Source organism: Apium graveolens, chromosome 7 (genome assembly GCF_009905375.1).
Source record: "Apium graveolens cultivar Ventura chromosome 7, ASM990537v1, whole genome shotgun sequence".
NCBI lineage: Eukaryota > Viridiplantae > Streptophyta > Magnoliopsida > Apiales > Apiaceae > Apium > Apium graveolens.
This window is the reverse complement of record NC_133653.1, coordinates 167357172-167370531: the sequence shown is the minus strand read 5'-3', so window position 1 is coordinate 167370531 and position 13360 is coordinate 167357172. Positions and strand designations below refer to the sequence as shown.

Below are 13360 nucleotides of genomic sequence, written 5' to 3'. Positions count from 1 at the left end.
TAAACTAAAATAGTTCCTGGTCATAGGATTACTAACTGGTAATTAATAATCCGCAAAGATCGGTACATACTATGCTTGCTTCATTATGAAGGATGTCTGTTCTCATAGACATTTGTGTGGTGACACTATAGCTAGTATGTAGGTGCTTATTATGGAATAAGTTCACTGAAAATGACTCGCACAGCTGAACAACTGATGGAGTTCACTCACGTGTCAGCAGTTGTTCACATAGTGATAGTTGTACAAGTATCCTTAGACTTGAGGTCATCATAGTCATCTTGTGTACACTGAACTATGCTTTGGTTTAGTTCTTAGTCTCCAGGGACAATTATTAGGGCTCTTCTGGGTATAGGAATTTGTACACGAAGATAGTGTATGATCAATAAAGGATCTACCCCTTCCAGTGAAGGAAGCGAATGTTCAAGGCTGATCCACTTATGCTAGTTCAGGAATCTCTGGCCAGAGTAAATGAAATTAGAAAGGAGTTTCTAATTTGCATAGAACTACGCATAGTAAATGGTAAGCAAAGTGATTGATTTAGATAGGCTTGACACGAGATCCATGCCTTGTATTTAATCGGGACATTGTAGGGTAGAAGGAGTTTATTGTACAGTAACTATTCACTGAATAGGTTCTTGGTATTCTAAGCAGTGAATTCATATTATCCGGATAGTCGCGATATGCTGAGAAGTATCCCTCACGATGTAGAATAAATGTGATTAATTAATTAATCATATTTAATAAATTAGAGAATTTATATAAATAATAATAAAATAGTTTTATTATTATTTATTTCTACTACCGGCTTAATATTGAACCTACAGGGTCACACCATAAAAAGAGAATGATTTAATGGTGGAGGAATTAATTAATAATGGCTAATAATTATTTATTTATGAAATAAATAAATAATTAAATGGAAAATTTAATAATTGATTAAATGAGATTTAATTGATTATAAATTAATTAAGAAAAGTTCTTAATATTATTAATTAAGGATTTAATTTTTGGAAATTAAATCAAGAGAGAGAATTATTTCTAAAGTGTTTATAAAAAGGATTAATAATTAAAAGGTGTTTTAATTATTAATGAGAATAATAAATGGGATAATAATAATATTATTTATGAGAAAATTTCAGCTGAAAATTTTGCCTATAAATACACTATTATAGACCCTATTTTATTCAAACCCGAAAACCCAAAAAGTTTGGAAAACCCAATTCTTTCCACCTCCTTCCTCCTCCTTAACATCGTTTTCTTGGTGGATACCGGTGGAGTGCTTCACACTTGAGGAGCAACTGCTATGGATCTCTGATCGTTATCTCCGAATTATTTTAAAAGGTTAGATTCGGTCCCTCGAATTTTTATTCACGATTTATATGCTTTTATTTGGATTTTATATGTGTAAAAGTTTTTACCATGCCCCCGCTGCGATTAAAATCTAACAATGGTATCAGAGCATAGGTTGTATGCATATAGATCTGTGGTAAAAATTTCTGAATTTTATGTGCTTGTATGAATTAATTATGATTTTTACAAGTTATATCATGGATTAATTTTGTTTGATAAGAAATCGTTTCTCAGAATAATTTTGAATGTTGATCTGGGTTCTACAAGTGTTGTAGATCGTCTGAGTATTTTTTTCATAATTTTATGATGTATAGATTTTTTATTATGAATTTTTGAAGTTCTTGTAATTAAATTCGTAATTAAATAAGTATAAATATATGTATATATAGTATATATATATGTTTGTATTGTCTATGCATCTGCTGTGTTGGGACTGCTGTACTGATGCTGACAAAGATAAAGAGAAGTCTGGTGCAGCACGACAACCGAGAAAGAAAACTGTCAGGCGGCTGCAAAAAAAAAAATCGGGGTGTCACGCATTCCGGGAATGCGTTACACACCTGTGGTGCATTCACGGAATGCGTTACACCCTTTAATGGCTTAAAAGGGGTGTAACGCATCACCGGAATGCGTTACAGGGCTTGTAACGTGTTCCTGTAATGCGTTACAGCCCGTCTGTTGATTTTAAAATTGATTTTCTGGGAGTTTCGTAACTCCGTTTTGGGCGTGCAATATACCGTTGGATTCATTTTTCCGAGACGGATCTAATGGAGTGGTCAATTTTAGTTTATATAAAAGTTTTGAACTGTTTATATTTCCATGAAGTATTTTAAAGCTGTTTTTGACTGTTTTTAATTGCTTTTAAATGCTTCATATGATACATAGAGATGTATAATGCTTAGACTAATGTGCTAGATGATATAACATGCCTACCTTGATGTTTATTCATGTTGATATATGTGATATATGCTTAGTTTATCATGCGATGATAGATTTAGGTGAACTTAAATGAACATAAGGCGTTTGTTAGACAACCTAGTATAGTGAAATTATTTCATAACCTTAATAACAATATTATGAATACAATCATGAGATTCTTGTGTTTGTGAAACACCTAATTGAATATGAATTTTCGATATAAGAGAAAGGATGATTCTGTCAACAACAGATTTCTATCTGTAAGAAAGGGTTATTAAGTGACGCCTCTTGAGAATGCTCCACCCGATCTGGGAATCATCTGATTATTGATTATTGATTTGAAATATTTAATTTAAAAGGAAGAATTTCTTTATAATATGATTATGATTGTAACGTAATATAATCCCTCTAAAATTAAATAATATCAAGTAGTAATTGGCCAATGACACAACGGGCTTGTGTCGGTCATAGCCTTCCAACATGATAGAAAAGTAGTTCTTATTTTTGAATCATTGTCAGTTCGTGCTACAGCCGATGGCTTTGATTTCGAAATAAGAAATACTTGTCTATTACATAGAGATGTGTACATTGAATAAGAATCTAAAGGTCGGTACGTGCTAAAGCCGTGGGCCTTTGGGGACTGATTCAACTGTACGGAATGTTGGGTTAGACTTGAATTAGAATATTGAGTTTGTCGTGCTACAGCCGAGACTCAATTATTCAAGAGGCTAAAGTTTGATTAGGGAATAACATGAGATGTAATTGACAAGAGTTGTCTTCCTATTGAACATGACATGGCGGTTCGTGCTACAGCCGGGGTCGTGTAATGGAATGTAGGATCCCTATTCCCACTAGCATTATGAATGCTTAATTTTTCACGTAGGGGGTTGAATAAATTAGGAAAACTAGTGGGAGCCACTTATGAATAAAGACCCGATTCATATAGTGTTTTAAAATGAAATCGAATATTTGCTAAGTGTTGTTATGTGTTTATCATTTACAGATTTACAATATACATTATGTCTTCTGCACTATCACTCAGGAGCATACTAGATGCTCACAAATTGACTGGTCCTAATTATGCCGACTGGCTTCGAAACTTGAGAATTGTTCTCAGGATTGAGAAGCTGGAATACGTGATTGACTCACCTAAGCCTACTGAACCTGCTAGCGATGCGCATAATGATGAACATGTTGTGTATCGTAAGTGGATAGATGATGCAAATGTTGCTCAATGCATCATGCTAGCTTCCATGAACATTGAGCTACAGAAGCAACATGAGCATATGGATGCTCACACTATCCTCACACATCTACAAGAGTTGTATGATGTGGCGGGGAGGACAGCTCGATATGAGATATCGAAGAAGCTGTTCGGTTGTAGGATGTCTGAGGGATCATCTGTGAATGACCATGTACTTAAGATGATAAATTTGATTGAATGTCTTGGACAACTTGGTTTTGCCATGGATGGGGATCTGAGCCAAGACTTGGTCTTGCAATCGCTTCCGAGTTCGTTCTCGCAGTTTGTTATGAACTTTCACATGAATAAGTTAGATGTCAGCCTGCCTGAACTCCACAACATGTTGAAGACTGCGGAATCGAATTTTCCCCCTAAGAAGAGTTCTGTTCTTCTAATTGGTGAAGGTTCCAATCCTAAGAAAAGGAAGAGAAACCCTTCCAAGAAGAAGAAAGTAGGTGAGAAAACGCCGGTTCCACCAAAAGCTGAAGACCCCAAGAGCAAAGTTGTTTGCTTTCACTGTAACAAGGTGGGGCACTGGAAGAGGAACTGCAAGGTTTACCTTGCAGAATTGAAGAAGAAGAAGGGTAGTGAGACTACCGCTTCTGATTCAGGTATATTCATGATAGAAGTGAATATGTCATTAAATCAAATTTCTACTTGGGTATTAGATACCGCCTGTGGTTCTCATATCTGCAATTGTTGCAGGGACCAAGGAGAAGTAGGACTCTTGAAGAAGAGGAGGTGATTCTACTGATGGGAAATGGAGCAAGAGTTGCTGCTGAAGATGTAGAATCATTTCATTTACATATGCCTACGGGCAAGACTATTGTTTGAAATAATTGTTATTTTGTTCCCTCGATTGTGAGGAATATTATTCCCATGTTATACTTGGCTGGATTTTCATTTATTATTGAGAATAATGAATGTTCTATTCTTAGAGATAATATTCTTTATGGACGTGGTACTTTAAATAATGGTCAGTATAAATATGACATAATTTACTTCAGATTGAACAAACTAATAAAAGAAAAGGGATGATGAAAATCTCACTTCATAGTGGCACTGCAGTCTCCATTTAGTGGACATGGAGAGAGGGTTGCAGATTTGCTAGGAATGGTACACACAGATGTATGTGGACCAATGTCTACGCAAGCCATGGGTGGATTTTCATACTTCATTACTTTCATAGATAATAGATCTGGATTCGGATATGTGTTTGATGAAACACAAGTCTGAGGCCTTTGAAAAGTTCAAAGAATATAAGTATGAAGTGGAGAAACAACCAAACATATTATTATAACTCTTCGATCAGATCGAGGTGGTGAATACTTTAATGGAGTGTTTCTAGATTATCTCAAAGTAAATGGTATAGTCTCCCAGTGGACGCCTCCAGATTGGTATCTGAAAGGAGAAATCGAACTTTGTTAGACATAGTTCGGTCCATGATGAGCTATGCAAATCTTCCAGTATTCCTATGGGGTTATGCATTGGAAACCTCAGCATATTTACTGAATAAGGTGCTTTCCAAATCTGTTCCTCAAACTCCGTATGAGATATGGAAAGAAAGGAAACCGAGTCTTAAACACGTTAAGATTTGGGGATGTCCAGCTTATGTCAAGTAAGTTGACCCAAATAAGATGGAATATCGATCCGTAAAATGTAGTTTTGTGGGATATCCTAAAGAGACTTTAGGGTATTACTTTTACACCGATCATCGGGTGTTTGTATCCAGACATGCTACCTTCTTGGAAAAGGAGTTTATCCTTGAAGGAAACAGTGGGAGCAAAATTGAACTTGATGAAGTTCAAGAAGCACAAACTACTACGGATCAAGTGGAAACACCTGTTCTGACTGAACAACCTTTTGTGGAACAGCCCATTCATAGATCTGGGAGAGTGTCTCGCCAACCTGAGAGGTATTATGGCCTTGTCATTGAGAATGACAATGAGTTGTCGATCATTGATGATGACGACCCTGTGACCTATAATGAGGCTATGAGTAGTGTTGACTCAGAGAAATGGCATAGTGCCATGAAATCCGGAAAGAAATCTATGTATACGGGATACAAAAGAATGATTAGAGCAGATGGCCAGGTGGAGACCTTTAAGGCCAGGCTTGTGGCAAAAGAATTCAAACAAAGGCAATGGATTGACTTTGATAAAACCTTTTACCTGTAGCCCTGTTAAAATCAGTTCGGATTTTGCTTGCGAATGCTGCTTACTACGACTATGAGATCTGGAAATTAGCCAGATGGTTTTCTTTCCAAGAGAAATGAAAACCTAGTGTGTAAGCTGCTGCGAACCATATGTGGTTTAAAGCAGGCTTCTCGAAAGATGGAACATTCGTTTTGATGAGACAATCAAAGAGTTTGATTTTATCAAAAACGAAGATGAACCATGCGTCTACAAAAGGGTTAGTAGGAGCGCGGTAACATTTCTTGTATTGTATTGAAATAGAGTTGACATACATAACAACATAGCAGACCCACTCACAAAGCTACTTTATAAAAGTCACTTTGATCGTCATAAAGACAAGATGGGTATTAGATACCAGAGTAATTGGCTTTAGTACAAGTGGGAGATTGAAAGGAATGTGTCCTAAGTCCACTCATGTATTAGGATTTAGGAATAACTTTTATGTAATTTGTTTTGATTTCATTGATATTAATAAAGACTTGTTTTGTTTTTGTTACGGGCTTTATCTATTTAAGTGTTTAAATAAGATATACCATAGTTTAGAGTAAAGCTTTTTATGGATTATGATGAGATCATAATAGTGAGACCTAAAGAGATGATAACTCTAAACTTAAATAGTTCCTGGTCATAGGATTACTAACTGGTAATTAATAATCCGCAATGATCGGTACATACTATGCTTGCTTCATTATGAAGGATGTCTGTTCTCATAGACATTTGTGTGGTGACACTATAGCTAGTATGTAGGTGCTTATTATGGAATAAGTTCACTGAAAATGACTCGCACAGCTAAACAACTGATGGAGTTCACTCACGTGTCAGCAGTTGTTCACATAGTGATAGTTGTACAAGTATCCTTAGACTTGAGGTCATCATAGTCATCTTGTGTACACTGAACTATGCTTTGGTTTAGTTCTTAGTCTCCAGGGACAATTATTAGGGCTCTTCTGGGTATAGGAATTTGTACACGAAGATAGTGTATGATCAATAAAGGATCTACCCCTTCCAGTGAAGGAAGCGAATGTTCAAGGCTGATCCACTTATGCTAGTTCAGGAATCTCTGGCCAGAGTAAATGAAATTAGAAAGGAGTTTCTAATTTGCATAGAACTACGCATAGTAAATGGTAAGCAAAGTGATTGATTTAGATAGGCTTGACACGAGATCCATGCCTTGTATTTAATCGGGACATTGTAGGGTAGAAGGAGTTTATTGTACAGTAACTATTCACTGAATAGGTTCTTGGTATTCTAAGCAGTGAATTCATATTATCCGGATAGTCGCGATATGCTGAGAAGTATCCCTCACGATGTAGAATAAATGTGATTAATTAATTAATCATATTTAATAAATTAGAGAATTTATATAAATAATGATAAAATAGTTTTATTATTATTTATTTCTACTACCGGCTTAATATTGAACCTACAGGGTCACACCATAAAAAGAGAATGATTTAATGGTGGAGGAATTAATTAATAATGGCTAATAATTATTTATTTATGAAATAAATAATTAATTGGCAAATTTAATAATTGATTAAATGAGATTTAATTGATTATAAATTAATTAAGAAAAGTTCTTAATATTATTAATTAAGAATTTAATTTTTGGAAATTAAATCAAGAGAGAGAATTATTTCTAAAGTGTTTAGAAAAAGGATTAATAATTAAAAGGTGTTTTAATTATTAATGAGAATAATAAATGGGATAATAATAATATTATTTATGGGAAAATTTCTGCTGAAAATTTTGCCTATAAATACACTATTATAGACCCTATTTTATTCTAACCCACATCAAACCCGAAAACCCAAAAAGTTTGGAAAACCCAATTCTCTCCACCTCCTTCCTCCTCCTTAACATCGTTTTCTTGGTGGATACCGGTGGAGTGCTTCACACTTGAGGAGCAACTGCTATGGATCTCTGATCGTTGTCTCCGAATTATTTTAAAAGGTTAGATTCGATCCCTCGAATTTTTATTAACGATTTATATGCTTTTATTTGGATTTTATATGTGTAAAAGTGTTTTACCATGCCCCCGCTGCGATTAAAATCCAACATCACTAACCTTCCCGAAGGAAGATCTGAAGAGGGTGCCCCAGTCGCCATTCTCCCACCTTAACCCGACAAAACTATTCCTCCAATTTTGGTTATTGTCGGGAATGGAAGCGCTTTTAAAAATATGCTTACATTTGGGCCTTTGTTTAACGTAGACCCAACCACAATTACCAGAAGAACTGTTGTAACATTGAAAAACCTTCCTAAAAACAGCTACGGATAAGGGAAAACCTTCCCTAAGACAATAAACCATAAAACATAAAATATTCCTCCAAGCGTTTGGAGGAAGCTGACGTGGGTTTATTTGTAAATCAACTAGAAGGTGAGTAATGAAGGGATGAAAAGGAAACCTAAGCCCAGCATCAAGGGCATCTGTGTAAATAAAAAGAGTATCGGGTTTCCAGTGGCAAGTACGGTCGCCACCAGAAACTGGAACTAACCTAAGGGGAGAACGCACGTTATAACGTGCGTTTAACTTATCATAATCTATATTGTGCCAAGTTTTGCAATGATTAAATGAGTCGAGATGAGCAGTGGAGGGATAATCGTCCCCCCTAATATTAATCATATCAATCAAAGACATGTAAGAAGAGCGGATCTCGACATCATTACCTCGTTTTGAAGTCGAGGCAATCTTGGCCGCTCTCTCAGCACCCTTGTCTGCCATGAATGGAGAACGAGGAAGGCTTGGAAGCTTGGAAGAAGGCCGGAAAAGTTTTGAAGGCTGGAGAGTGTTGAGAGGAGAGTAGAAGTTGTGGAGATTGGAAATGTGAAGTGTGAGATCACACCCCCCACACCTCACTCTTATATAGCCCCTGGTAGGGCAAATTGGGCCTCAAAAAGGCCCATTTAGGCCCAAAAATGGAAGAATCTGGAATATTCCAGAAAATCTTGGAAAAGTTTTTTTTAGAAAATTATGGTATTATTTGGCAAAATCTGGAAGAGTCTAGAAATTCCAGAATATTCTGGAAGTTGGACTTAAAGATTAAGGCCCAACCTAAGTTTAAATGGGCCTGGGATATTAAAAACTCTGTAAAGGCCCATGACAGAAAATGTATCAAGCCCAGGGAAGGGCCCAAATGTTTGAATGAAATGAGAAAGGCCTATTTTGAGGCTCAAATATTTTTCAAAATATAAGCCCAGAAATAGGCCCAGTTAACTAAGAGAGAGCCCAATAAAGATAAGCCCAGAAAATCAGGGGCCCAAGACATTGTTTATTTTAAATAATATATGAATAATAATAATAATAATCCTGATCCCATTTGATCAGAATTCTTATTGAATTTCTGGTCGAAAGGATGAGGTCGAACATGCTTCGACTAGGGCTGAAATACGGGGATAATTCGACCAGGTTCTAACCCAATTCGACCAAGATCTTCATTGAATTTCTGGTCGAAATTAATGAGGTCGAAAGAGTCTCGACCAGGGCTTAAAAGAGTGGTTAATTCGGTCAAAAAACGGGGAATCCTGACCGAAAGGATTAAAAATATGATCGAAATGCAATAAAAAAAGTATGGGGTGAAAATCTTGGCCGAAATTCGACCAGAAATTGAGGTCGAAAGCATCCTGCTCAAAACCCTGTCGACCAGGGCAATTAGAAGGTTAATTCGACCATGATCCTGGTCGAATAGGATTCCTGGTCGAACCAGGTATAAAAAAAAGATAAAAAAAAGAGAAAAAGAGAGAAAAAAAGAAAGAAAAATCTTGAAAAAAAAAGAAAATCAAGGAAATTCCTTAAAATATTTTCTGAAAATATAAATATTCCCAGAAAATGAGGAATAAATCCAGAAAATTAAGGATGGATCCCAGAATTAAGGGAAAAAATCCAGAAAATTAAGGATAAATCCCAGAATAAAGGGAAAAAATCCAGAAAATTAAGGATGCATCCTAGAATTAAGGAAAAAAATCCAGAAAATGAAGGATAAACCCCAAAAATTAAGGGAAAAATCCAGAAATTTAAGAGAAAAATCTCATAATTCAGGAAAAAATCCTAGAAATCAAGATAACTCCTAAATAATAGGGATTAAAGCAGATCGTTGTGAATGTGTAGGTCGCTCCACACTTTACGCAAAACGATACCCTGTAAGAGAACGAATGAACTTAACTTCTACAAAACCTAGTCACTGTTTCCCAAAAGTTGGGGGGGCAAATGATAGGGAATAAATAAATCCTGATTACGTAGTTAATGTTTCATTAATTACATATGATTTGGGCTACAAAGCTCAATAAGAAGATGTATGACATTCAGACCAAAAAGGATAACACATGGATCAGGTCTGATGGACCAGATCAGACCTGATGGAACAAAAAAGGCCCAAAACCCTGAATATTAATTAATTTCATAATTAATTAATAAGGGAGAAAAACAACTATCAAGATAAGTCCTACTGGGGATATAAATCCTTGTAGATTGACCTTCAAGGAACCTCATGGGATAAGAAATCAGCTTCCTACTTCCAAGGACTCCAAAGTCCATTCTAATTCTAAGACTAGACAACCAAGTCTCCTAACCCAAGTCCAATTTAAGGACTCCCAACGTCTATATAAGGGGCCTCACCCCACAAATCAGAACTACGTTTTTTGACTTGATCCTTGTCAATCAGCAAGGTACGTAGACATCTTGTTAAGACAGATCGAGTCACGAAACACAAGAGCTGTCAAATCGATCCTTAAAACTCACGTTCCTTAATAATAAATACAGCAAACATATACCCTAGTTTTTAATCCATAACATCAATATACATAGATTGTTAAATTTTGTTCTATGTTTGGAACTCAGAAGTTTATTCCCAGAAATCATTATTAGAATTATGCAAATTCTTTAAATATATAAACTAGCAAGGCTAAATGTGAAGTTGAGAAAAAAAAAAGTAAACTCAGAGATGATAACCAATAATAACAAGGATAGACAAACAGGGACACTAAAATGGTAAATTTGAACTCCCAAGTCTTTGCAGTTTCAGGTGAACTCAGATTTGGAAACGTAAAGAGGCCTGAATTGCCTGTTATGTCTTCAGGAGTCCTGGCAGTGTTATAAGAATCTATAAAATGGATGACTTTATATTTCAGAATTTACGTATACTAGGAGTAGAAATCATCGCATAAGTATTTATATGGACTCAGGTCTGACTAATTTGCAGAACTAATTACGTTGATGTACAGAAAATATAGCATCTTTCGATTAACCAACACATTTACCGTTCAACAGTGCGAAGGTTATTTGCATACAATTCTTCCACAGTTCTCGCTGGTTTATTTTTTCCTTTTTTCTGCTAACTTTCCTTCCAGAGAAATGCTAGGTTCCCAGAAGGGATCCCAAATTGGTCCGCAAGTACTACAGGCATTATAACTTCTAAATACTTCCCCTTCCCTCTAAATGATTGCAGCAGGGCCCTCTACATTTAATTAGTGTTAAAACCAACTTAAAACCAAATTGGGACTGATTTTGGGAGCCCTAGCAGGTTCTAATTTACATGTTCAATCCCAGAAATCCCACCACTGAGAGTCGCTGCTACTAGGCTTATCAAAGATAGCACTGGATTCAAGATTTTCCCAATCTTCAGTGGATGTCAAAGAACCATCTCCAGTATCCACTTCCACCATGTTGAGACAGTTAGTGTCCTCCTCATCCAAGTTAAAATACTCTGCCTTTGTGATGTCATAATCATCGGAAAGGATGCCAAGCCCGTGTTGTGATCCACTCGATGACAAGTTAGGCTTCTTCTGGCACTTATTATCGTCACAGTCATCTGATTTGCCACTGATAATTTTTCTATACATCTCCTGTCTTTCCTCTTCAGGTTTACCTATCATATCATGTAGCCTCTGCAACTGCAAAGTATGATAATTATTTAGTTTATGAGCTTGCTATCTGGTTTCTTCACCTTGGTTTTAAGTAAGTACGGTTGTGAGCTTATCTTTGTTCGTAGTTGCTACAATTTGTGACCAATAGTACAAAAGTAACTTGCTAAATTATTTTTAAAAAAGGTTGGTTTTACCTGTAAGACTAATGATTGCTTCTCTTTCTTCAAAATGTCAAACTGAGTTGCAAGATTATCGTATTTAGCCTGTAATACACTGTAATCATTCTCGAGCTGCTTGGACTTGTATCGAGCTCTCTTATTCTGGAACCATATCGCAACCTGTCGAGGATGTAATCCAAGTTGTTTCGCAACGTGCAACTTCTTTTTAGGCTCAAGTTTGGTGTCACACTCAAACATGGTTTCCAAAGATTTTATTTGATCATCACTGAACCTCCTCTTGTTGTTACTCTTCTTTCTTGACAGTGTTTCATAAGTGTCGTAACACTCATCTTTCATCACAGGGCGTGAAGAAGAATAGTCACCCTCCTCGTACATCTTAATAAAATTCAAACAGCCAAACAATGTAACAGAAAGAATGTTTTAGAAGTCTCTGTTAAGGGAGTGTTGAAGATGTTCATGTACTAGTTTTTTTATATATTATCGGCAGTGTAGGAGTGGGGTCAGATGTATCAAAATTTTCTTCTGCTGCCTTGTGAACATTGGCCACTTATATAAACTAGGCCCAGTTTATTTGTCCGTGCTATTTTTCCTTGTTTCACATTGTGTTGATTTCTTTGTTTAATTGTGGAGTTCTTTTTAGAAGAAAAGCTAGTTTCTATAATTAATCATTATTATTAAGCATATCTAACATGTATTCAATTGATATGTTGTCTACAATCTTTTGATCTTGCCATGGACTGAGAAACATACACCCGAAGCTGCTTAAAGAAATGTCAATGTTAAATCCTTTGCCAGGATGGTAGTTTTAGAATAGTTTTGTAAGAAGAAAACTAATTCTTGATATACAACAAGAAACAACGTTCTGCTGTTAACTCGGACTTAAAAGTACATAACAACTTAAAAATAACTCAAATGGGGCATGCAATTATTATGATATAAAATTATAATAAATCGAACAAGAAGGGCAAGAAGCATCTATCAACTGAGACAAGTAATCGAATAGGACTTGGACAGATGGTCACGGTAAGGGTATTGAGTCGTTGAATTGTGATTGGGTGTCGAACGTTAGCTGGCAAACAAGTTGTGGTCCCAACTACAAGTAAAGTTGTGTTTGGATTAATTTATTAGACAGGTGTCATTTAATATTTATTTTATTATTCAATATATTAAATTTCTGTACACCATTACTGTCTTACGATGTACATGATTCATTCCTGTCTAAATTACGTTTTTTCTATATTTACTAGGATTTTTTGCCCGCCGCGCTTGGTCTTTGAAAACTAAAATATATTGATATTATGTAAATTTTTTTTTAAATGTAGACTTTTCATTTTTTATTTGGATAAAAATTCTTAATTATAAAATTAAAAAATAATTTGATTGCCAAATAAAACCAAGGCCTTGTTCCATAGTCTTTTAGAGGGAGTAAAGACTTTCATCCCATTTTTGAAATGAAAATTACTTAAATTTGTTGTCATTTAATTTCGTTGCTTTTAAAAATTCGGAAGCACCGGGTGCAAGTAAAACTACTTTACTTACGCACCACTTGCTTTCCTTCCGTTTTTTTAACTCGGGAGTTAGGGGTAAGTTAATTTTATTGACTTTTACAATTT

At 35.6% G+C, this 13360-nt stretch overlaps 1 protein-coding gene across 1 annotated transcript; it reads right to left on the bottom strand.

Annotated features, from left to right (window-relative positions):
* Nucleotides 1-10680: 10680 nt before the first annotated feature.
* Nucleotides 10681-12320, bottom strand: LOC141670644 (homeobox-leucine zipper protein ATHB-12-like). Its single transcript, XM_074476591.1, has 2 exons — nt 11763-12320; nt 10681-11595 (listed from the first exon to the last, which is right to left on the bottom strand). The coding sequence occupies exons 1-2, from the start codon at nt 12120-12122 to the stop codon at nt 11242-11244; spliced, it is 714 nt and encodes a 237-aa protein (XP_074332692.1). The 5' UTR covers nt 12123-12320; the 3' UTR covers nt 10681-11241.
* Between the last annotated feature and the right edge of the window lie 1040 nt (nt 12321-13360).